General features: G+C 41.9%; 9 protein-coding genes across 9 annotated transcripts; 4 read left to right on the top strand and 5 right to left on the bottom strand. All coding sequences in view use genetic code 12, as the record gives it.

The window, feature by feature from the left end:
• Nucleotides 1-12: 12 nt before the first annotated feature.
• On the bottom strand, nt 13-3,695 carry PSN45_002367 (uncharacterized protein; the record flags this gene model as incomplete). The annotated part of the gene is made up of 2 exons (XM_066157856.1): nt 13-1,924; nt 2,692-3,695. The coding sequence occupies 2 exons, from the start codon at nt 3,693-3,695 to the stop codon at nt 13-15; spliced, it is 2,916 nt and encodes a 971-aa protein (XP_066013953.1).
• A 1,674-nt stretch (nt 3,696-5,369) lies between these two features.
• Nucleotides 5,370-7,232, top strand: PSN45_002366 (uncharacterized protein; the record flags this gene model as incomplete). The annotated part of the gene is made up of 1 exon (XM_006685078.2): nt 5,370-7,232. The coding sequence occupies one exon, from the start codon at nt 5,370-5,372 to the stop codon at nt 7,230-7,232; it is 1,863 nt and encodes a 620-aa protein (XP_006685141.1).
• Nucleotides 7,233-7,334: 102 nt separating this feature from the next.
• On the bottom strand, nt 7,335-8,228 carry PSN45_002365 (uncharacterized protein; the record flags this gene model as incomplete). The annotated part of the gene is made up of 1 exon (XM_006685079.2): nt 7,335-8,228. The coding sequence occupies one exon, from the start codon at nt 8,226-8,228 to the stop codon at nt 7,335-7,337; it is 894 nt and encodes a 297-aa protein (XP_006685142.1).
• A 305-nt stretch (nt 8,229-8,533) lies between these two features.
• On the top strand, nt 8,534-10,324 carry PSN45_002364 (uncharacterized protein; the record flags this gene model as incomplete). Its single annotated transcript, XM_006685080.2, has 1 exon — nt 8,534-10,324. One exon carries the CDS (start codon nt 8,534-8,536, stop codon nt 10,322-10,324), a length of 1,791 nt encoding a protein of 596 aa, XP_006685143.1.
• A 363-nt stretch (nt 10,325-10,687) lies between these two features.
• Nucleotides 10,688-12,139, bottom strand: PSN45_002363 (FAD-dependent glycine/D-amino oxidase; the record flags this gene model as incomplete). Its single annotated transcript, XM_006685081.2, has 1 exon — nt 10,688-12,139. One exon carries the CDS (start codon nt 12,137-12,139, stop codon nt 10,688-10,690), a length of 1,452 nt encoding a protein of 483 aa, XP_006685144.1.
• A 156-nt stretch (nt 12,140-12,295) lies between these two features.
• Nucleotides 12,296-13,387, bottom strand: PSN45_002362 (uncharacterized protein; the record flags this gene model as incomplete). The annotated part of the gene is made up of 1 exon (XM_006685082.1): nt 12,296-13,387. One exon carries the CDS (start codon nt 13,385-13,387, stop codon nt 12,296-12,298), a length of 1,092 nt encoding a protein of 363 aa, XP_006685145.1.
• A 342-nt stretch (nt 13,388-13,729) lies between these two features.
• Nucleotides 13,730-15,328, top strand: PSN45_002361 (uncharacterized protein; the record flags this gene model as incomplete). Its single annotated transcript, XM_006685083.1, has 1 exon — nt 13,730-15,328. The coding sequence occupies one exon, from the start codon at nt 13,730-13,732 to the stop codon at nt 15,326-15,328; it is 1,599 nt and encodes a 532-aa protein (XP_006685146.1).
• Nucleotides 15,329-16,650: 1,322 nt separating this feature from the next.
• On the bottom strand, nt 16,651-17,493 carry AYR1_3 (NADPH-dependent 1-acyl dihydroxyacetone phosphate reductase; the record flags this gene model as incomplete). Its single annotated transcript, XM_006685084.1, has 1 exon — nt 16,651-17,493. One exon carries the CDS (start codon nt 17,491-17,493, stop codon nt 16,651-16,653), a length of 843 nt encoding a protein of 280 aa, XP_006685147.1.
• A 2,751-nt stretch (nt 17,494-20,244) lies between these two features.
• Nucleotides 20,245-22,401, top strand: PSN45_002359 (uncharacterized protein; the record flags this gene model as incomplete). The annotated part of the gene is made up of 2 exons (XM_066157855.1): nt 20,245-21,093; nt 21,502-22,401. 2 exons carry the CDS (start codon nt 20,245-20,247, stop codon nt 22,399-22,401), a joined length of 1,749 nt encoding a protein of 582 aa, XP_066013952.1.
• Nucleotides 22,402-22,971: the final 570 nt, after the last annotated feature.

Raw genomic sequence — 22,971 nt, 5'->3', positions numbered from 1 at the left:
AAATACACAGCACTACAAGAACTGTTGTTCTATATCAAACGAAACAGGCCAGAGCATTGAGTGAAGTTGTATCAACTGAGAGAAAGGGCTTTCGTCAGTACCATTTAATGGAAAACTTAACTCTTGGCTCTCTACGCCCTGTGTGAGATAACCAGCACCCAAAAACTCAATGAAGTGTAGAATACGACCTGCTAATGGTGATATGCTCGTCAACCTTTCTATTATGCTTTTCGCTATACCAATATCACTTCTCCATGCTTCAGCGTTTGCATCGAGCGGATTGTTTCTGAGACAAACCAATGGCATGACCACAGCTGGAATTAGGAAAAAAAGTGAATACCATGCATCCATTCGATTATACGTGGTCTTAGCACTCCAGAACAAATACATGCTCTTGACTGTAGCACTACATTCTTGAAGGCAGATTTCACCAGCTTTTGAGTCGTAATCTTGTTCGATTCCGTTTGAATTCACCACTACATTTCTCAAGAGGAACGTTCTGTACATGATAATTCGTAGATTTCGTACCCTCCACTCGATTACAGCATGAGCCAAACGGTACTTTGGGGGGACTGTAGCATCTTCTTTGAAGTATTCGGGAATTTGATTCTTCCATCTTTGTATGTACATTTCGTCCCACTTTAGAAGCTCCTGAGAAGACGGAAATGGATCAGTTATAATTCTTTCATAAATACTGTTGGTAAATATGTGGAACAAAGACTGAAGCCTTAGACTGGTATAATCTGTGGAAGAATCTTGCTCCTTTGGCAAGGATATGGTAAACCCAGTTAATTCAGTATCCAAAATGTTTAGAGGAAGTCTCGAGTCTATTCCAGCACACGGGATACCCAATGGTCTTCCATAGGTGATTGTCTGTCCACAGTCAAAGATATAGAGACACCACCAAATCCTTCGTTTTGTTTCCTGGTCTAAAAGAGACTCGTTGGTATCACTTATTTGTTTATGGAGTCCGAGTCCGAGAGCCATTCGAACAGCGAGTCCCAAGTAGTTATAGCCGGAGTTGGGTTTGTCTCTCTTCTGTAGATAGTTTGACATAAGCGTCAATGTCTGTACTAAAGTAAGATTTCCAGTCTCTAGCACATCGATTGAAAGCTTTGATTTTGCAATTTCGAAAAGAATAAGATCATCGTTCTCTTCGGGAGAAACAGCTGACATGAACGAACCGATTGCTGCAACAATATAGAGCAAGCTCTCCCATCCGTTCGGAGGTGATACGATCTCGTTGAATTGAGCCATGAACATCGGTTTATGTACCATGGGATATGAAATATGGTAGGTTTCAAAGTACTGATTGATGTAGTGTTCAAGCTTGGATCTTGATATTACACCGTGATTCAAAAGATTCGAGGAGCTGGTTGAAACAGGAGACGTTACTTTACCCTCATTCATGAAGAACCCTCCGCCAATAAGATTAATCAAAGCAGCACTTGAAGCTGCTCCTAAGTAACAGTTAGACTCGGTGGTGGCCATTCCATCCGTAGTCAGAGATTCCAATTCTCCCTGTTTTCTTTCGTCCCAGCTGTAGTTTTCATTTCGTATTTCAGATCTTGTCTGCTTCCTCTTGGGCCTGTAATTGGGATCAATTGAAGAGGGAAGGAGCTGAGCAATTTGTAGATCCACAAAATCATTTGAGTTATCTTCAACAAGAAGGTTGCGGATGTTCAATGGAGTTCGGTGGTCTCCCATAGGAGTAGGATGATCCAATTTGGATTTTAGTACCGGAATTTCGATATCACCATCAGCTAGATCTCCACCATTTTTCAACCTGATGAGGGCTTGTGGAGTATCAAAGTCAGGAACATACCGTAGTAACACCCTTTTAACTATCCCTAGTTCCTCTTCTACTTCTGTCAAGTGTTTGCGAGTCAAAGGGGTTTTGCTGTGTTTTTCGTAAAGACAATGCCTTTTATATTTCTTGCACAGGAAACATTCAGGAAGGTCTCTAGAACATTTGGAACGCCTTCTCTTGCATTCTTTGCAAGAATACCGTGAATCTAAGTTGGAGGCATCGTCTGTGGACAGCATTATCTCTAGTGAAAATTGTTAGTATTAGCTCTCCAAACTATACCCCAGAATCCCGAACGCGCAGGGTTTAGGGTGGCTGTCACCCTCGCTTTTTTAAAATGTGGGGGTGTCGTTATCTCCTGTATACGGGTTTGAGATTCTCCTCCTGTTTTCGTTAAAGCCATTAATACGGTGTGCAAGTGTATATCTAAATTCGTATACACATAGTTTCCATCACATCGGAGAGGAGTTTTCGTAGTTTACCAAATTCTTTGCCATAAACCAAATTTGTCTCCGTCTTTAATTCTTCTGTCTTTGTTTGGCAAAGCAACCCAGAATGCAAGCATGAGGGTATACAAAATAAGAAAACCGGGCAACACAACAAAAGCACCCAATTTTTGTGCAGCCATACCAATGATGAATGGAAAGAACGCACCTCCACTTGACCCAAATGCTGTGGTGATGGTCAAAGAAATAATGTGAATCTTACGTGGAAACATATCCGATGCCAACTTGAGCATAGTTGGGTAATTTGGTCCCACAAAAAAACCTGCAAGCGAAACCAATACCCCCGCTGCTATAATAGACGGTACTGCCCAAGTTAGGCCAATGAAAACCATGGCAGTTAGCGAACATATAAAGACACTTCTTCTTGGTCCAACCCACTTATAAAGAGGACGAGTAAGAAACAATCTTCCTAGAGCCACACCACTCCAGAACCCAGATGCAACGTAACCAACCGATTGTCTTCCTCCTCGATAGTCGATTAAGTAAGTCACAATCCAACCTCCAACAGCAACTTCAGCCCCTTGATAGAAGAAGGTAAAGAGTGCCATGAGCCAAGTAACTTTGTTTTTGAGTGAAGCCTTGAGAAGCTCTCTGTGATCCTTATCCAGTCCCTTATTCTCGTCTCTGTATTCTGCTTCCCAGGGAGCCAAGTCTGTTTCGGCGCCCAGGAAAGACAAGAAGAAGAGCACAAAGGCTGTCAATGCACATCCCAAAAGAACCAAGTAGAAGAAATGGAATTTGATCCCAGAGCTCACAAATGCAGTTGCAATAAGAGGAGAAACAGTGGCACCAACGCCATAACAACACTGGGCATATGATAAATACGTAGCCAGCTTGTCGCCAAACCGTGACATAAACACGTTGCTCTTGGACAAGTTGATAGCAAGCCCTGCACCCCCAAAGAAAAACCCAATCACAATAACAGGGTATTTGGTTCCACTCAGGACGATGGCGTACATCAACATAGCCAAACCAGTACCAATAAGCAATAGGTTTCTGTGGTTGAACCAAGACTCCATTTTATGGGATATACATGCAACCAAAATGAACCCGAAGGCATTGCCCACCCAAATAATGGACACTACACCGTAGGAGATTTTATAGTAGCTTTCGATTTCGGGTAATACCACACCAGGGGTGGCATCTGAAGCTCCACAAATCAACATGAAGAAACATACGGCCAACATCCGCCAGATATTTTTGGGGGGATTATTGGGAGTCATTGGGGCAATGTGTGCTTGTTCTGAAGGAACTTCTGGAGGAGCGGTGTTGACGGTGACGTTCACCACACTAACATGGTGAGGCTCATTTTTGGAATAAACCGGGCCAGGCCGAGGAATGAGATTGAGCTCCGTGCTTTCTGGAATATGTGAAGTCAGCATCGCTAGGTAGTTGAGAAAAGTCTCACTTGTTCAAGAAGAAGGGAATTGAAAATTACTAATCATGGGTTTATAGCCCACAAGAGAAGTAGAAATTTGACATTATCTCACTGCGCACTGTTTTTAAAAGTTGCTGCAAAGTTAGGACAATAGACCGATTTGATTGTTCAGTCACGAGGACGACATCTTATTGTGTGGCATTGCTGAGAGTACTGGCTTAAATGGTTCTACGTCCACTGTTTCTGTTTCCACCTCCTAGTGGCGCCCATATAAGCGTAGTCGGGTGTTGCTTCTCCGGAAAATCTTTCGCAATCGGATTTTGAGATATGATTCTGTAGACTATAGTAGTTCCCAGCTCAATACTGAGCACTGCTAAAGCAGTTGTTCTCCCAAAGGATTTTTACTCCAAACAGGTCCACTAAAAATCCTCTCCTACTTGCTCCTCCCGTTTGTTTTCTCCCCTTTGTTTTCTCCCCTATGTTCGCCGGCTTGGCACAAACTTCAACACGCCCAGCTTCGGTGTCATACAGTCTCTCAAACCAGGTGCTCGACGGCTAAATCAGCTGGTAGGCAATATTGTGCTTATTGTGTTAAGAGAATAGCGATGGTCAACAGGAGCTGGGGAACATGTGCTGTCTATCGGCATAAGACCCACACTCGGGAACCTCTGTTAAAAGGCCTGGAGAAATATCAACCACAAACCCCGATTATCTCTTGCAACTATCACGCATGAAGCGTCCTAAAATGATGTAAACTATTTTCTTGACACCTTGGCTTGGCTGTTGGTTATGAGAGTATATGTCCTCCTTATGCAAGCAAATTCTTACCGTTTTCTAAACATGCAGCTTGCATCACTTTGCTGGAAACTAATATGCTCAGTTCATGTGGTTGGTGGAAGCAGTGCCGTACGCAGCTACACTGGGAACTCTTTTTCTGGATCAGATTTCCATTGTGTGAGGCCTAATCGAAAAATCTCGATATTATACCTAAGCTCCCCGGTTTTGAGAACTTCTCAAGACACCATCTTATCTGCCAAGGTTGACGTACGTCTCAAAAAGCTTCGTTTGTCACTTTAACTATCCTTGTCTAAGTCCAGTCTCCGACCTTAAAGGTTGCAGCTAATCAAAGACCGTTCCCTCATGGTTGCAAAGGCATATATACTTCGGCTCAGGAACAATTCCCTTCAATCGTTAGTGATTGGCCTAAAACAGATGAAATGCACAGCCGAAAATAAAATTGGTGGACAATGAAGTCAACTTTACCTGAATTGAAAGAATTTTGGAAGCCGGAATCTTGGCATCCATAATTACTGAGACAGGTTTTCTCCGGCTAATTAAGTTTGTACAACAGTATATAATATATACCACAGTATACTAAATGATGTACCAAGGTCTCCAGACTTCTTTGTTCTTGATCAATGGGGGAAGGTCCGCGTGAAGATCTACCAAATTTAAGGTACAGGGATGAGCTATAGGGAATAGGATGTTGCGAGCCCCGTGCATGAATACCGGCCAGTGAAAGACAACACTGCTGTCTTCCGAAAGCGGTGCATAACGCTTAATCAGATAAAACGTAGATGCCATCTGATAATTTTTCTTATACATTCAATGTGCAGATCTGATTAAGAGGCCTATAAAGGAGCTAGAAATTTCCTCTGATTTGTAGCCATCTTTTGATATGAGTGCAAAAGTGTCTTCAGAGGCTGGTCTCTCGGATTCTGTGGAATCAAAGGTACTGGGGTTGCACAGCTCCGAAGTGGAAGAACAAGCTTCAGAGAAATCTTCCAGAGATGGAAAACCCGTCGAGCTCTTTAGGAGCAGACAGGGTCAGAAGGTCTTGACCTTAGCTTACTTCGTGTTGGTAATGACCGCTTTTGTCGAAAACTTTGCCAACGATTCCACTTCGGGTCTTAGTTCTTATGCCACTTCCGAGTTCAATGCTCACTCGTTGATTGCAACCGCTGCCGTGGTTTACAAAATTACTGCCATCGTCACCTATCCTATCATGGGAAAATTGCACGATTTGGCAGGCAGATCCCAAGGATTTGGTTTCGCCGTGTTGCTTTATACGCTTGCCTATGTCTTGTATGCTTCGTGCCAAAACGCTGATACTTACGTGTGCGCAGAGATTTTTTTTGCAGTAGGTAAGGTTGGGTACAGGGTTTTCCAGCAAGCTTTTATTGCTGAGAACAGTTCTTTGATCAACCGTGGGTTTTTGTCCCAGTTGCCAGATGCTATTGCCGGTGTGCCCAGTTTATACGTGGGCTCTGTCATTCAAGATGCTTATATGGCTCATACAGGCTGGAGGTGGGGTTACGGCTCTTTTGCTATCATCATGTTCGTGGCTTGCATTTTGTTGACTGCTTTCATGTACTATGTGGATACCAAGACCAAGCAAGATGGTAACCATCGAATGATTGATGCATTCAAGGACTTACCCGAAGGTCCCTGGTACAAAAAGACTGCCTATTTTTTGTTCGTCAAGTTGGATTTGTTTGGCGGTGCTTTGATGCTTGTTGGTATGTGTCTTGTGTTTGTCCCTTTGACACTTACCGGAACTAAATCATCTTACAAGTGGCATGAAGCTAAGTTAATTGCTATGGTGGTGGTTGGTTTTGTTATCTTCGTAACATTTTTGTTATACAACGCCAAGGTTCCCAAACACCCATTTCTTCCCAAGGGGACTATGACCTCCACCATGATTATTGCATGTTTAATTGCAAGTTGTGATTGGTGTTGTAACTCTGCTTATGCCACTTACATGAAGACAGTTTTACAGGTGGGGAAGTACGTTTCGGTTGGTGAAGCCACTAGAATTGATGACTCGAAGAAAGCTTGCTTGCAAATATTCAATGTGGTTGGCGGTGTGTTGATGAAATATACCAAGAGATCTAAGATTTTCATTATTACTAGTATTCCAATCTATTTCATGGGCCAAGTGCTTGCGGTGTGCTTCATCAACTACCATGGTGGTGTTGCTGACAGAGGTCTTCTTTATATGTTCGAAGTTTTCATCGGTGCTTCCCGGGGTATCTACACAACCGCTTTGCAAGTAATCATTCAAGGGGTTGCTGGAGAACAAGGAATTGCCATGTCGACTGCCTTCTTCTTGGCCTTCTCTTCCGCAGGTTCACTTATTGGAAGCGCTATTTCTGGTGGTATCTGGAACTCGGTTGTTTTGCAAAAGCTTGACAAGTACTTGCCAGAAGCCGAAAAGGCCAATGCTACTAAGATCTACAAGTCTCTTCCTGTTGCTCTTAAGTACAAAAAGGGAACCCCTGAAAGAGATGCCATTTCTTTGGCTTATAGAGAAACACAACAGATCATTGGTTGGGTTACTTTGGGGATTCTTGTGCCCATGCTTGTCTTGATGTGGTTTGTCAAAAATATCAAGTTGACCGACCATGTCGACATCTACCAAACTGACTCTGAACTTGAGTCTACTTTGGATGAAAAGGTACAACCTATAGAAGTTGTCGCCACTAGTGAGGAAATTCCTCGCTCTCGTAAGCAAAAGTTCTACGATTTGATTGGGATTTAAGTAATAGAATATGGGATGATAAATGTAATTCATTTGTAACAGAGTTTATGACTACGGGCTGAAAGCTGTTTTTTCCGGTATATGCGTATTCACTAAACTCCTCTAGTAATTTTCGAGTATATCCTCTATCAAGCCAATTTCTGTTGGTTTCCACCCAGTTATTGTTTTCGTCTTTGCATTACTCGTGGGGTTGTTCAACGCAAAAATAACACCAAACCTTGGCCCAAGCTTTTCAGGAAGCTCAGCAGCTGGGACTGAGCACTTTGTGAGTCCTAACTTCTTTGAAAGAGCTTCAGCGATGGTTTTTACCGGTATTCCTTCTTCTCCAACTCCATGCAATATAGAACCCGCCGGAGCCCCCTCGAGTGCCAATCTATAAAGAACAGCAGCATCTTGTCTGTGGACAGCAGGCCATACGTTTTCTCCCGTTCCCGGGTAATACACATATCCGTTCTTTTTCGACATCTCTATAAGTGTTGGAATGAAGCCAATATCACCAATGTCGTGTACACTGGGTGAAAGTCTAACACTCATGGACCTCACACCTTTGGAAGCGTACGATAAAGCAAATAGTTCATTGGATGCTCTACCCTCTGCAAATTGAATCTTTTTAAAGTCTTGCTGGAAATCCTCGTCGACCTTGGTATCATTCACCACAAAAAGTGTGCCTCCAGTGGCTATAAATGGCTTTCCCGTACCAATGTAAGCGTCACAAATAGCCCCAATAATGTGTCTATCAACGGCTTCCCGTCTCTTGGGATTTTGTGCATCGTACACCAATCCCAAGTGCACAGTTCCATCTGCGGTTTTGGCAGCATCCACCACAATGTCCGTGTCAGTTAATTCACCTTTGACATAAGTTGCACCTACAGCAATGAGTTTCTCAGCAGATTCGTCAGAACGGGCCAATCCCGTCACTTTGTGACCATGGGCCACCAATTCCTTGACTACCGCAGTTCCCACGAAACCAGTTGCACCTGTAACAAAAACTTTCATTTAAACATTGCAAATTCTCTTTGATGCCATTTTATACTATCAAGCAAACCGCAAAGGGACATCTCCGACGGAGATGCGTTATACGAAAGGGACCGTCTCTGTGCGAAACTTCCTGACAGGTGCGTGTACAAACCAAACCACATCTAGTCATGCCTGTAAGCATTTCGCAACTGCAATATCTCTGCGGCGCCTGGTTATATGCGATTACATAATCGAAGATAGTCTGCTAGATGTGAACAGGCTTATTTGAAGGTCCACCCAATTATAAATTCCACTGAATATCCGGTGATGAATGAATCAAGCAAATGTCACAACTAATCCCAAAAATATCTGCTCAGGCATCGCAAGATGCAGCGGTGCGTACTGTCAATATCGCATTAGACAGTAGTTCACCGGCTGAGCAGTCTGTCAAAAAGTTTATAGAGAACGATGCAGGAGATGGTACAAGAAGAGAAGACCAATATTTAACAGGGGCCAAATTGGTGCTATGTGTCATATCAATTGCATTGTGTATGTTCTTGGTTGGCTTAGATCAAACCATTGTGGCGACCATCTTAAATCAAGTTGGTACCGAGTTCAACGCAGTAGGTAAAGTGGTATGGTTGATGACAGGGTTCTTTTTACCTTCTACTGTTTTTTCTGCCAACTGGGGTCAAATCTCCATTATATTTGGTAGGAAGTATACCATGGTAGTCTGCGTGGTATTATTTGAGGCCGGTTCTTTGATGTGTGCTTTGGCTCCAAATATGAATACATTGATTGGTGGAAGAGTGTTAGCTGGTGTAGGTGCCAGTGGTATTCAAAGTTTGGCTTTTATTATTGCATCTGAAGTTACTGCCATCAACAAGAGACCCTTTGTTTTCGCTTGTATGGGAATTTCTATGGCCGTATCCCTTGTATGTGGACCTCTCATTGGAGGTGCCTTCGGATCCAATGTTAGTTGGCGGTGGTGCTTTTATATCAACTTACCGGTTGGTGGGGTTGCGAGTGTGTTCTTTGTTTATTCGTTCAACCCACCAAATCCAGTTTTCGATTTGAGAACTAAGCTTAAACTAGTTGACTATATCGGTACAACTTTAATAGCTATTGGCTTGGTGTTGTTCCTACTTGGGTTGTCCTTTTACTCCACTAATGAATATCCAATGAAATCGGCTGCTGTAATAGTCAATATTATTTTGGGAGCTTTTTTCTTCATTGGTTTCTGTGTGTGGAACTTCCGGTTTTCACCTCGGCCTTTGATCCCAGTTGAAATGGTTACCACACCAGGGGTGTTATTTGCCGGTATAACTTCATTCTTCATGATGAGTTACTTCACCGTATGTATTTTGTTCCTTTCACTTTATTGGGAACTCGTATTGGGCTACAGTCCAATTAAATCCGGAATTAATTCCTTACCGTTTGTAATTCCTTTGGTGATTTGCTCTATAAGCACCGGGGTACTTATCGGTAAAACTAGATTTATAAAGCCATTACTTATGTTAGGCTCAGTTTTTGCTGTTGCTGGTACTGCTGTTTTGCCGTTGTTAAACCAAGACTCTGACTCCTCTCATAGAATTGGGTTGGTGATAATGGTTGGTGCTTCTTTTGGTTTACTTCTTCAATCCGTAATGTCTTCAACTCAAGTTAGTGCTCCAAAGATTGAAGGTGGGGTTATCATGTCAACATCCTTTATTACTTTTGGTAGAGGTTTAGGCTCATCTTTGTGTACTATTTTATCAGATATTGCTTACAACTCATCTTTGAAAAGCAAGTACACTAGTGCTATGAAAACAGTTCCAAAGTCGATAGCAACTCAAATTGATCAATATTCCCTTACAGAGCTCGCTAACGATTCCGATATCATAGCAGCTCTATCACCCGATGCTGCCAGATTCGTCAGGAAAATATTAGAAGATGCTATTTATAGTGCATTCTATTTCGCTATTGCATTGGCAGCTTGTACCATGATCTCAGGTGTATTCACCACAAATAGAAAAATTCCCAAGGGGGATAACGTTGCTCTTGCTAATAGAGATGATGAAGAACAAAAGGCCAAAGTCAATAATGAAGATGAAAATACTGATGTGGGTGAAGTCACCGAAGCCAAGGAGGTTTAAGCTTATGCTTTATTCAAGATATCTATTTTATGAAGATACCTTACTATTCACGAAAACTAAGACCAATTTGTGTCTATTAGAATGTATATATGTGAATAATAATGTTTTAATGGTATTTAACAAAGTTCCTGTAGTGATCTTGAGTCCAACTCTCGCCCTCGGCCGATCAATGCGTTTGGCATGAGCACATACTTTAATGAATAATCTATTTATCGTGGTTTACTGTATGATCTGCCACTATCCCTTACTGGGTCAGAACAAGAAGCGTGATGTCATTTTTCCCTGATTTTTGAAATGATTTTTCGGGCGTATTTTTTAGATGGTTGGTTTTTTGTGAAAGCTGCAAATTTTATATTTAATTCTTTAATAATCGTAGTACTTCAGACGACTTTCAGCAAATTCTACACTGTTTAAAGCATATTCATGTTCAGGGTCCTTGACTATTGGTTTATAATCTTTGGGATCGATATAGTCGAATTTAAAAAATTGACTGTGACTGTACTGCTTTCCAGAGATTAAGCCTTCTGTGAACCTCCCAATAACCGGCAAAAACTTGTATCCATGGAATCCACCTCCTGCACAAACTAAAAGGTTCTTGTAACTAGGAACAAAATCAATCACCAACTCGTTCTGCTGCCCCACAGAAGAAAAACAGATTTTTGTCTTTTCGATGGATGCACCAGCTTCGTAAAGGTCTGGCATGAATTCCTTAATGAACTTTTGGTAGTCTAATAATGATTGTTTGGGAAGAAGTTTCATGTTTGTGTCGGGAATACTGACCATCTCATCTCCAACCTTCACCAAGTTTCTCCAGTAATGGTCGTTAACACCCATTTTCAAGATCCCATCATGGGTGGCAGGGAAAACATACACTGCATCTGAGCGAAAGTTCAGCTCATACGTCATCCTCCAGTTGATCATAGGAATGCGCCTGTACTTGTTAATCAAGTCCCTACGGTCTCTGGGGATTTGGATCATTATGTATGTTGATGCCATGGCTTCAAGTCTTGGAGAGAGGGACTCTGGCACAAATTTGGGAGTCCATCCTCCTGCTGCCAAAACAACTTTAGTTGCTTGGTGTTCCTTTCCGTCAACGGTTTTGACGCCCACAACCTTCAAGCTGTCTTCTGCACTATACACGAGGTTCAGCACTTCCCCTTTTCCGGGTCCATAAATAAACTGCACGTTGCCTGTCCGTTCACACAAATATCTCACCCAGATCAAACACTTGTCAGCCAAAGCTACCCCAGCAAAGGAGTCAAGTACTCCTGTCAAAGTGGGAACCTTTTCTCGTTGATTCAATGGGTCCAAGGCTCTGTACCAGCCTGTAATCTTGGCTCTGGTGATATCGTCCGCATTATTGATGTCGTAGGAGTGTTTGCGAAGTCCGGCCTTCTCGAAGTTGTGCAAGTTTCTCTCCTCTTCGCCGTTTTCATAGTCGTCAAGCCTGATATAGCCGGTGTTCTGAAAAATAGGCTCAAGATCGCCCTCTTGAAGACACCGTTCTTGAATCGTTGCCAAAGCCCGCGGTAAGAATGGCATTTTCAACAACTGCTCATTCCATTCATGATAGTCGTGCAACGCTTCCACCGCGAGATCCTGATAATGCACCTTATCGACATAAGAAGCTCTAACTAATTTGTTAACATCTGTAGATGCCCCATCGGCTCCCTGCAACGGACTAAACTCATTGTTGTCGTAGTCGCCCCGGTCAAAAACCTTGATGTTGGTGTACCCTGCAGTCGCCAAATGATAGGCCGAAGACAACCCGTAGACTCCAGAACCCACAATAATAATTGGTTGACTCTTATCCATGTTTCTCTGAAGTACTTAGAAGCACGACTTGCTGCTATATAAAGTGTTCGCCAAAATTGAATACCTTTGCCGGTACCAAATTGGGAATTAATGGTCCGAGTCTACTGGGAAAAAACTGTGGCGCTTCAAAGCTTATCATATAGTGTGCATATTAAACTATAAGGCCGAGGGCTTCCAAGCTGGGTACTCGGGCTTACCAGGTGTGTCCCACATACTAACAAGAATGGTACGAGGCCCATCAGACCAAGGGCATCTTCCATGACTCACTTGGTAGTTGTCAACTATGGCGATATCACCTTCTTGCCATTGGTGTTCATAGGAAACATCGAAGGCGATTTGGAAAGCTTTTTCAAGCAATTTCTCATCAATAATCTCATGATTATCATCATACATAAGTGGTTTTGTAGGTGTATTAGCATTCGCATCTTTGGAAGTGTGGTAGTATGTGGCTATACTGCAAAATACCGTAGGGTTTTTTTTGCCAGTCGTAGGATCTGTGTGGACCCGAATAGGATCTGTGTGCTGGTACACCTCCAAAGAATTGTCATCTCCCCATGAAAAGTCTTTGCTAACATTGGCAGCTACGCTAATGGCAGCTTTTTGTTTGCGGACTTCAAGAGTATCTTCTTTGGTGATTTCTCTGCCAAAGCAGAAATAGTCCCACCAACTGGTCTTGGTTTGGGATGTGAAGTTCCAAGTCTGTTCATACAAGAGGCCTCTCTTGGACAACAGGTCCACTAGATCAGGCACATTTTCTTGCAACTTGTTGAAGAACTCAGCCCCATGAACAATAGGAGTCTCTCCACCTTTTGTCTCTTTGCCCATTTTGGTGCAAACAAAAAATAATCGGGTTGGATACTTGGTAAACCTGGAAAACTCATTATGTTGGTGGATATAAGTGGAAGAAGGCCCTTCGTTAGCAGTGCTCAAGTAGTTTGTGATTTCAGTTCGTTGGGCAGTCGATCCATGCTGCTCGAAAAACTCATCTCCAGAACCTGTACCAATAGCAGCAATGTACTTACCGATCGTGTCTGGATCTATAGTTCCAGTATTACGGATCACTACAGCACCATGCTTGGCTAAAGCGTTGTTGAAAAATTGGGATTTGGCAGTCTTGGAAAGGAATGCCGCAACCTTATCTGAATTTTCTTTAAATGTGTCAGCAGCTTGTAAGTCGAAAGCCACGGGGAATTCGTTGCCATTAACGATATGTGTATTAGGGAGGTTGATCTTCACGAGTTCAGGCATTGCGTAGAAAGTGGATAACGGTTTCTCACGCCATTGAGAAACAGCTATATAATGATTTCTGTGGTGATGGTGCGATCGGTACATACCTTCCTAATATGGTAATACATATCCGGTTCATCATCAGATCGCCGAAATTGCGTACTTCACGCACGCGCCTGGTTAGTCAATCCGCTGAGACTTTAGTGGCTTATCTAACAAGGATACCCGCCTCCGTTAATATTACCAAAACTGTGGCATCGGATTAACTGTGGATAGAGGTCCGGACCTCTATAACCAATTGAGGATTAGTCTCACAGATGAATATATAAACCAATCGATGTCCTGAAAGTTCCTCCGCAAGAGATGGCAGACGACTCAAACAAGTCCTTGGAGAAGGAAGCTCTCAATATCAGCGAAGACTATTCTTCGGTTTCCGTTAACTTAATTAACATCGAAAAAGCTGATGCCACTTTAATCTTTCTCGATGCCCATGAGCAAGAGTTTGCCGGGGTTGAGTTATCTGATGAGGAACATTCAGTCATCACAAACAAGGTTCATTGGTATTTATTGCCTTTGCTTATTGCGGTTAACACCCTTTTGTTTATGGACAAGGCGACCTTGTCCTATGCTGCTATTTTGGGGATCTATGAGTCGACCAACTTGACCGATTCTCTTTATGACGATTTAAACTCGATTTTCTATACTGGCTACACTGTTGGCCAATTATTAAACTTTGTGTTACAGAAATACAACTTGAGAATATTTTTGACCATAATTGTTTTTTTGTGGTCGGTGGTGGTGTTTCTTCATGCTGCTGCTTTCAACTTTGGAGGATTGGTAGTCCTCAGATTGGTGTTGGGAATACTTGAGAGTATCGTGGTCCCAGCATTGGAGGTGTCCTTATTCCAATTCTACACTCCTACCCAAAGGGCCACTATCCAGCCTGTGTTCTGGATTGGATGTGTTGGTTTTCCAGTGGTGATTGTCGGTTTTATGGCCTATGGAGTTCTTTATGCTAAAGACACCATTCCTCCCTGGAAGATTTTTATGATCATTAACGGGGGCATCACCTTGGTTATGAGTGTGATCATTTACATCTTCTACCCTTCAGATCCTTCACAGGCGAACTTTTTAACCGACAAGGAGAAGTTTTTCTTGATTAAAAGAGTTCAAAAAGAATCTAAGGCTTCTATCACACAGCATAATATTAAGAGGCATCAAATAATAGAATGTTTGCGTGACCCCATCACTTGGTTGTTTGCCTTATTCAGTTTTTTGATCATGTTGGCTAACAACTTGAACTACCAGCAAAATCTTCTTTATGTCTCATTAGGAGTTTCTAATCTTGGTTCTACGTTGGTAAGTGTGGCTGGCGGTGGATTTGCGTCTGCCTTTGCTGTGTTTGGTGCTATACTCACCCATTATTTTCCTAACAACTCCTTCTGGATTTGTGTGGTAGGATGCCTTCCTTCTATTGCTGGCGGAATCGCAATGGTGACCATCTCTTGGTCAAACAAGTTAGCACTATTGGCGATGTTAGTTCTTGCTGCTAATACCTACTTCTTAGCATATATTGTTGGTTTTGGATGGTCTTCATCTTCATGCTCTGGTAACACCAAGAGATACTTCCGTCATTTTATTTTCTGTGTGGCGTATGGAATTGCCAATATTATCTCCCCTCAACTTTGGAAAGGTAATCAGACCAATAGATACTATGCTGCTTGGTCTGTACAAATTGTTTTGGCATGGTTTGGTACTCCATTGGTTGCTGGGGTCATTACATTGATTTTGAAAGCCAGAAACAAAGAAAGATTGGCCTATATCGAGAGTCATCCAGAAGCCTTATTTGGTACCGTTGTCAAGATTGACCCCGAGACAGGTAAGGAAGTCACTGAGAAGGTTGATATCGGAAGTTTGGATTTGACTGATTTAGAGAACAAGACCTTCATTTACCCATTATAATTATTAATATACAGCGCAGATAATCTTTCTTTATCCTTTGAAATATCGCTTTAAGCTTGCTTCTATTGGGAGAAGACACTGGCAGCTTATTATTGGCTCATTACTGATTCTTTAAGAACGTACTCACTCAATATCGATCTAAATATATGGAAAATAGTAGGCCCATGTTCCAGATAAAAAGCAGGCGATTCCGACTCAGTAAAATCAATCGGAGTGTAACCATAGATTTGGCAGCGTGCAGAGATCTTCGTGCGAATTATAATTCGCGATACCTATTTTTCCATACACGCACTGATATACTACCAAAACAAACCATCATTGTTTTATGCTCAAGCTGGCGGTTGAAGTCAGTCAAGTAAGTTATGTTGGTTAGGAAGAATATTCAGCATTAGAATATGAGCAGTTATTAAAATATATTGAAGAATTTCTAAAATGGATATTGTTGAGTCATATTGGACTCAAAAGGTAAAATCTGCGAAATGAAGAGAGTACACAAGGAATTACATGATTGAAAATTCGAACTTAAGTCGACGAGGACTGCGGATCCTAAGGATGAGGGAGGTCCAAAAGTCTATATCGATATCTTTGCAGAGAATCATGCTTGGCTAAGAATGTTCAAAGTTCACCTCAAAACTGTCAAAAGTTTTGAAGTTAAAGACGAGCGAGATTAGATTTCATTTTCGAAGCCACCCAGGTTGCAAAAGCGCGGTTGCAAAAGATTTTAAAGCTGAAAGACTGAAAACGCAGCCATATTGTTTGACGAAAATTTGCTCGTATGGACACCACGGATCAATTTAGACTGGATAATGAGTTAAGCTACTAGGTGAATATGAGTTCGCCAAGTCGAAGACCTTAACCTTGGATGCTTTGAATTTGAGCTACGCTCAAAGTGTATCACTTTGAAGGAGTCCCAAAGGTCACTAAGATTATCCCAGTCCCATCCGGATATATCAAGGCAAATGTCGGCAAGAAATTTGACTTTCCCTTTCAATTGTCAACAGTAGATGTTGAAACTCTTCGTAAACTCATCAAGGAACGCCCTATTTCCGAAGGATACTACCCCAAGCTGCTGCTTTATTGGAAGATTAAATTAGACCTCATATTTTATGGTTTATGCCTATCTCTACCTTATAGCTTATGGTTTTTTTGATAATATATTGGGCATATGAGTTAGTATATATATGATGAAATGTTCAATCTCAACTTGATTTCAATAGAAAGCTTTTGGAGAGTTAGGCTGATTCTATTAGGACGCTATAAAAGTTTCCAAAGTTATTCTCGGCTTGTTAAAAGCTCTTCTATTGATACAGACGTAGAAGCTCTCATTTATACTTGTTAGTTATCGATTTAAGAAGAGTCGATAACTTAAACGCCAGCACAAACAACATACTCAAAACGAATTTGGGGAAGAAAGTATGAGCTATCCAAAGAATAGTGGACCCAGTACCTCTATAATGGTGAATAACACCCAATTTAGAATGTTCGAAGTCTTTGACAACCTTTTTCGCATAGACATGGGCGTCCATGTTTTTGTTCGGAAGTGAATCGTAGGCCTTCGCTACCTCTTCCAATCCCTCTTCATTATAAAGCACAGTTTTCAAATTGAATCCTCTCATTGCGGTATTGACACCTCCTGTAACAAAGTTGATGACCTTCACGCCAAAAGGTGCCATTTCAAACGCCAACCCCGAAGCGTATGACTGAATTGCAGCCTTTGAACTCGCATAAACTCCTAGAAACATGGTTTCCAGGATACCTTGAACAGAGCCAGTGAATCCAATGGTACCTTTTGTTTTTATCACAAACGGAGCTAATTCTCTGGTAACTCTTATATGACCAAAAACATTCACTTCGAAGCATTTGGAGAGCTTATCATCAGATACTTCAACAGCTGCTGAGGTACAGCTTTGACCAGCATTATTCAAAAGATACTTGATGGCCCCATCGTATTCGGTTTCAACCAACTTCCTAAGTTTTTCAACCGATTCAGGGGAGGCGATGTCTAACTCTACAGTTGTGATGCTGTACTTTTTCAACTCTTCCATAGAGGAAAGTCTTCTAGCCCCAGCTATAACATTGTAACCATTCAAGGCAAACTCCTTGGCTACTGCCAACCCAATTCCTGAAGAGGCTCCTGTAACGACCACGGTTCTACTGTCAGACATTATGATTGACCTTACTTATCTGGACAGAATTCAAGCACTGGATACATTTGCCACCGACTACCTTGTGTGCAGGCAGCTTTATATTTTGGGCACGCCCTTTTTCTCGTTAGCTTTAACCACCAGATTTTTACTAATCTCTCGGAGTTAACGGAATGCCAAATATAGAAACATTGCTCATAGTCAGATGCAGGATATCTGTCATACATCTTCAGTTATCCTTGTTTGTGGTACATGCGAAAACGGAAATTATAACAACAAAGTAGTTGCAGCCGAGTTGGATACTGGCCTCTTCCAATGAAATAATAGAATGGTTCCTCCGATCCCACCCCTATTTTCAAGGCTTATGGGATTGCAACAGCTCCTTCATGCACAAACCAGCACATAGCTATATTGTTCATCTAAGTTTGGTCTATAACAGACGCTGTACATCTTTCCGGTCTTGCCGTAAGCTATACAATACACACGTCCTTTCACTTTAGTTGCCATTCTAAGGGAGCTTTAGAGTACATCAGGTAAAAAAAGGGGGATTGAACAATAGGGTGAGAGCTATTTCGTCGAATAGTTCTGAGCATTGAAACACGGAAAAATGTATGAGTTAGGCAGTAAAGGTTCCAAAACAAAAAGGACAACCGTATCATCAGCTTGGAATCCAACAATTGGATTTCCTTTTTAGTGTACTGTCTTAAATTGGTAATCTGGTGACGGTGAAAAGGTTTGGAGGAGACCAGCAATGCTCACCTATCAATTTGCCTAATTTTTTAATCTCAGAATGCACTGACAAAACTTTCTTTAACACAGATAATTACCCGAAGTAAGGCCAATCCAATATTTAGTATTCAGGTTTTTCAACCGGAAGCTTTTAGCATGGTCAAGCTATACGGGTTATGTGGATACTCCCGGGCCCTTCTGCTGCTACCGGTAGACGTCAAAGGTCTCACTCTTTTTTTTGGCCATTAACCCTTGATCCCACAAGAGCCATGTGCCCTGAACCCTAAACATATGTCAGGCCGTTAAAATAGCTAATTGACGTTCTCCCGTATAGTCTCGAAACCCCGATTCCCATTAAAGTCACTCACTCAGAAACTACCCAGAAAGACTCGGTTTCCCCGAATTTGACGCAGTTTAGCACAAACTCCCCGAAGATATGACAGTTGCAAATTTCAGGAAAGGTTAACTGTCCTTTAATTAGCATATTTTACACTGATACGCTTCACCACTTCATTCTAATATCATAGTAAGACATCCATAAATGACATTTAATGGCAGTTTTGTTGCTTACTGTCCAATGAAATCTTCGCTAACTCTCTCTCTCTCTCTTGCATTCGATTTTCGAATTTTTCATACAATTCCACGAAAGATTTATATTGTATTCTAAAGCGTACGTAGGAGCCAGACGTCCGGGTAGCAATAATTTTGCGAGTAAACCGTCTCGTCGGAATTGGTTTATTGTAACAAAAGTTGTAAAAGACTATTCGAATCCCTAAAACCTTGAGAAGGAAGTTACCCAGATTTGTCATCCCATTTGATTTGTCTGCCAAAATATTCACTAACCTCTTTAGTGAGACAATGGACCCGATGTGAATGTAATCCAGCTTGAAACGCCTGAACGGGTTTATATAATTGTTATATAATAATCACTGTATCGTATCTGCAAATTTAAAATTTTATCGCGCTTCATTAGAGCAACTATTTGTAGGAATATCCAATCTACTTTAGGTATTGCATTAAGGGTGACGTAATTACTGCATCCTCACATTACTAATTTGGAGAAACAGGAGCAACAACAGAGCTTATCAAAATATTAAAGATAAATTAAAGTTTATTCAAATATGAAATTACTTCTAATGCAAGATTCTAGTAACCAAAACGAGTCATCAAGGTTCCAAATTGTGCAGTATATTTTGAAATATCCCTTCTACTCAAACTCATGAGCCTATTCAGATAGCTAGCTTTGTATATTGGGATGGAACTTCATTTCTGCTATCCTCATCCAGCTACCTTCGCTTAAGAAGGTGGGAACTATTTGCTAAGAAAATCCTATAAGCTTTAAGTTTATTTTCAATTGTTTTTACCAAGACTCTTATCCATTCTGGTCCTATTTTGCCCTATGATGGTGACTAGGGATATGTGAACATCTTATAATTTTCTACAGTAAGTATATATATATTGATGAGGATTCTGGAAGATTGAAGTTACACAATGATGAACAATCAGTTTTCAATAACTTTTCTTTTTGTTGTTCAACTTCTTTGTGCAACCACCACTGCAGCGACTATCGGGGGATGCAGCCCCCAATCTGTTTCCAAAGGTCTATACGCCGAATATATCAAATTGACCGAAGATTATAGTGTTGCTACGGCTAAGTTGGCCACTGTTGCTCTTACTGTAATTGACAAGTCCGAAGCGGAATATTCCTGGGGAGGGGTAACTAGTCAAAATTTCTACTTCGCAGATCGGGGAGCCAGTGCAGTAAATGGAGACCTATATGGAAAAACAGTTAACGTAGGACACTTTGGTTTGAGGCTCTCGGGATATTTTTACGCCAGTACAACTGGAGTCTACACTTTCGAGATAAGCTATGTTGATGACGCTGCATCTATCACACTAGGAGCAGGAGTTGCAATGGATTGTTGTGGACTGGAACCGCTCACAGGAAATGTTGACGAAAATGCTTATTTAATTGGAGACGATAAAAGTACAACTGCTACAGAGAAAGTCACACTTACAGCGGGAGCCTATTATCCTATAAAAATGGTCTACTACCAAGGAGGTAAGAAGATGGCTGAGTTTAATATGTCCGTGCTCTATCCTGATGGAACAAATCATACAACTGATATTGACTGGTACAGCTCCACGGACAATAGCACATCTTGTCCTTATTCCACCACCACCACCATTATATGGACAGGATCTGATACTGAGACATTCACAGAAACTGCCTCGGATGGTGATGTGTTTGTTACCGTTGAAGTACCAGAATCAACAACCACCAATATTGAGCCATGGACAGGTTCAGGAACTACCACCATCACTCACTACCCATCCAACCCAAGTGATCCTGTAACTCTTGAAATCTTGACTCCTGAATCTACAACCACTACTACAGAACCATGGACAGGTTCAGTACCTACTACTATTACCATCTACCCATCCAACCCAAGTGATCCTGTAACTCTTGAAATCTTGACTCCTGAATCTACAACCACTACTACAGAACCATGGACAGGTTCAGTACCTACTACCATTACCATCTACCCATCCAACCCAAGTGATCCTGTAACTCTTGATATCTTGACTCCTGAATCTACAACCACTACTACAGAACCATGGACAGGTTCAGTACCTACTACCATCACTCACTACCCATCCAACCCAAGTGATCCTGTAACTCTTGAAATCTTGACTCCTGAATCTACAACCACTACTACAGAACCATGGACAGGTTCAGTACCTACTACCATTACCATCTACCCATCCAACCCAAGTGATCCTGTAACTCTTGATATCTTGACTCCTGAATCTACAACGACAACAACTATTACCGGTTCCATTGACACGACCTTTACTTTAACTCCTTCCAACCCAAGTGATCCTGTGACAGTTATTGTTGAAACAAGTCCCATTCCATCAAGCACACCACTTAAAACCACTTCTTTATCAAGTCTGTCCTTCCACTGGACAAATTCTAGTACCCCGGTATCATCTTCGAGTATCCCATCTTCTGAAGTACCATCTTCCAGTGTTTCTTCTACAGTGACACCTTCGGGCACTCCTTCGAGTCCAGTACCATCTTCAAGTGTTCCATCCACACCAGTACCATCTTCAAGTGTTACTTCTACATCGATACCATCTTCAAGTGTTCCATCCACACAAGTACCATCTTCAAGTGTTACTTCTACATCGATACCATCTTCAAATGTCATTACTGTTACTACCCAATGGACCGGCTCTACCACATCCTTTTACACCACAACCGGAACCGATGGTAAACCCACTGTTTTTAAAGAGACTCCTGTTCCTACCATCACCACTGCATGGACCGGCTCTGTTACATCAACTTACACCACAACCGGAACCGATGGTAAACCAACTGCGGTTGTCGAAACTCCAGTGGCACACATAACCACTCCATGGACTGGGTCCACTACCTCAACTTATACCACAACTGGAACCGATGGTAAGCCAACTGTGGTTGTTGAGACTCCAGTGGCACACATAACCACTCCATGGACTGGGTCCACTACCTCAACTTACACCACAACTGGAACCGATGGTAAGCCAACTGTGGCTGTTGAGACTCCAGTGGCACACATAACCACTCCATGGACTGGGTCCACTACCTCAACTTATACCACAACTGGAACCGATGGTAAGCCAACTGTGGTTGTTGAGACTCCAGTGGCACACATAACCACTCCATGGACTGGGTCCACTACCTCAACTTACACCACAACTGGAACCGATGGTAAGCCAACTGTTGTAGTTGAAACTCCTGAACCTGTTGTCACTGAAGAATATGTCACCACAATCATCTTGCCATGCACCTGCAAGGAGCCTTCTACCACCACAAAAACTGGTGATGATGGTAAGAAGACTGTTGTCTGCAACATCCCACACTCATTAGTTTCGACTGTGGTGATCACCGAGCCATGCACGAATGTCGCTGGAGATGCTACAGTCACAGTCTATACCACGTTCACAGTCGCTGCTGCCGTGACTGCTAACCCAACTGATACCGTTGCTCCAACTGGTGCTGAAGGTAGTGGTTCTCAAGCGGCTTCGGGAGCTTCATCAGGTAATGGCTCTGGCGCTTCTGCACAAGAAGTCTCCACTTACGAAGCTATGGGTTCAAAAAACACATACACATTCTTGGCTGTGTTATCTGCTCTTTTATGGATATCATTTTGAATCAATCCAATGGAACCTGGATATGATACATACATGAGAAACGTGATTGTTTATGAATGTTTGGTTATTATAATTTCTCTTTGTCTAGTTCTTTCGCTTGCCATCATCTGGTACTGTATCAATAGATGTTTTAATTCTTTGAGTAGTGAAACTTCGTAGTAACACTATAGAATTTCTAGTTCAGACACTGATTTTCCATGAGTCTTTCTGTGATCGAAATCATCATTTTTCAAATGGTTTAGTTTCAATATTAGCAGGTATCAATTTGCGGAATCGTAGTTACTACCCTTTCGCAGTAGCACAAAGACAATTGCTTATAACTTGATTGACGCGCTTGCCAAGTACACCGCGGTACATGTTCTACGAATGTGTCCATACCATAAATTTACCCGAGTTTACTTGCACTCACCACCATAGCATCTAGTTCCAATATTGAGACAAGAGCAGGGTGTATTGAAATATGTTACCACATAGATTGCACGAATATCCTGTAATCGTTTTTTGGTGGTTCGCATAGTGCAGAGGCTGACTAGCGTTGGTTGGTTTTGTTTTGTTGTAGTTGAGTACCAG

The sequence above is a fragment of the Yamadazyma tenuis genome, chromosome 3 (assembly GCF_029203305.1).
Source record: "Yamadazyma tenuis chromosome 3, complete sequence".
Lineage (NCBI taxonomy): Eukaryota > Fungi > Ascomycota > Pichiomycetes > Serinales > Debaryomycetaceae > Yamadazyma > Yamadazyma tenuis.
The sequence above is the reverse complement of the archived record's forward strand: the minus strand, read 5'-3'. Positions and strand labels throughout refer to the sequence as shown.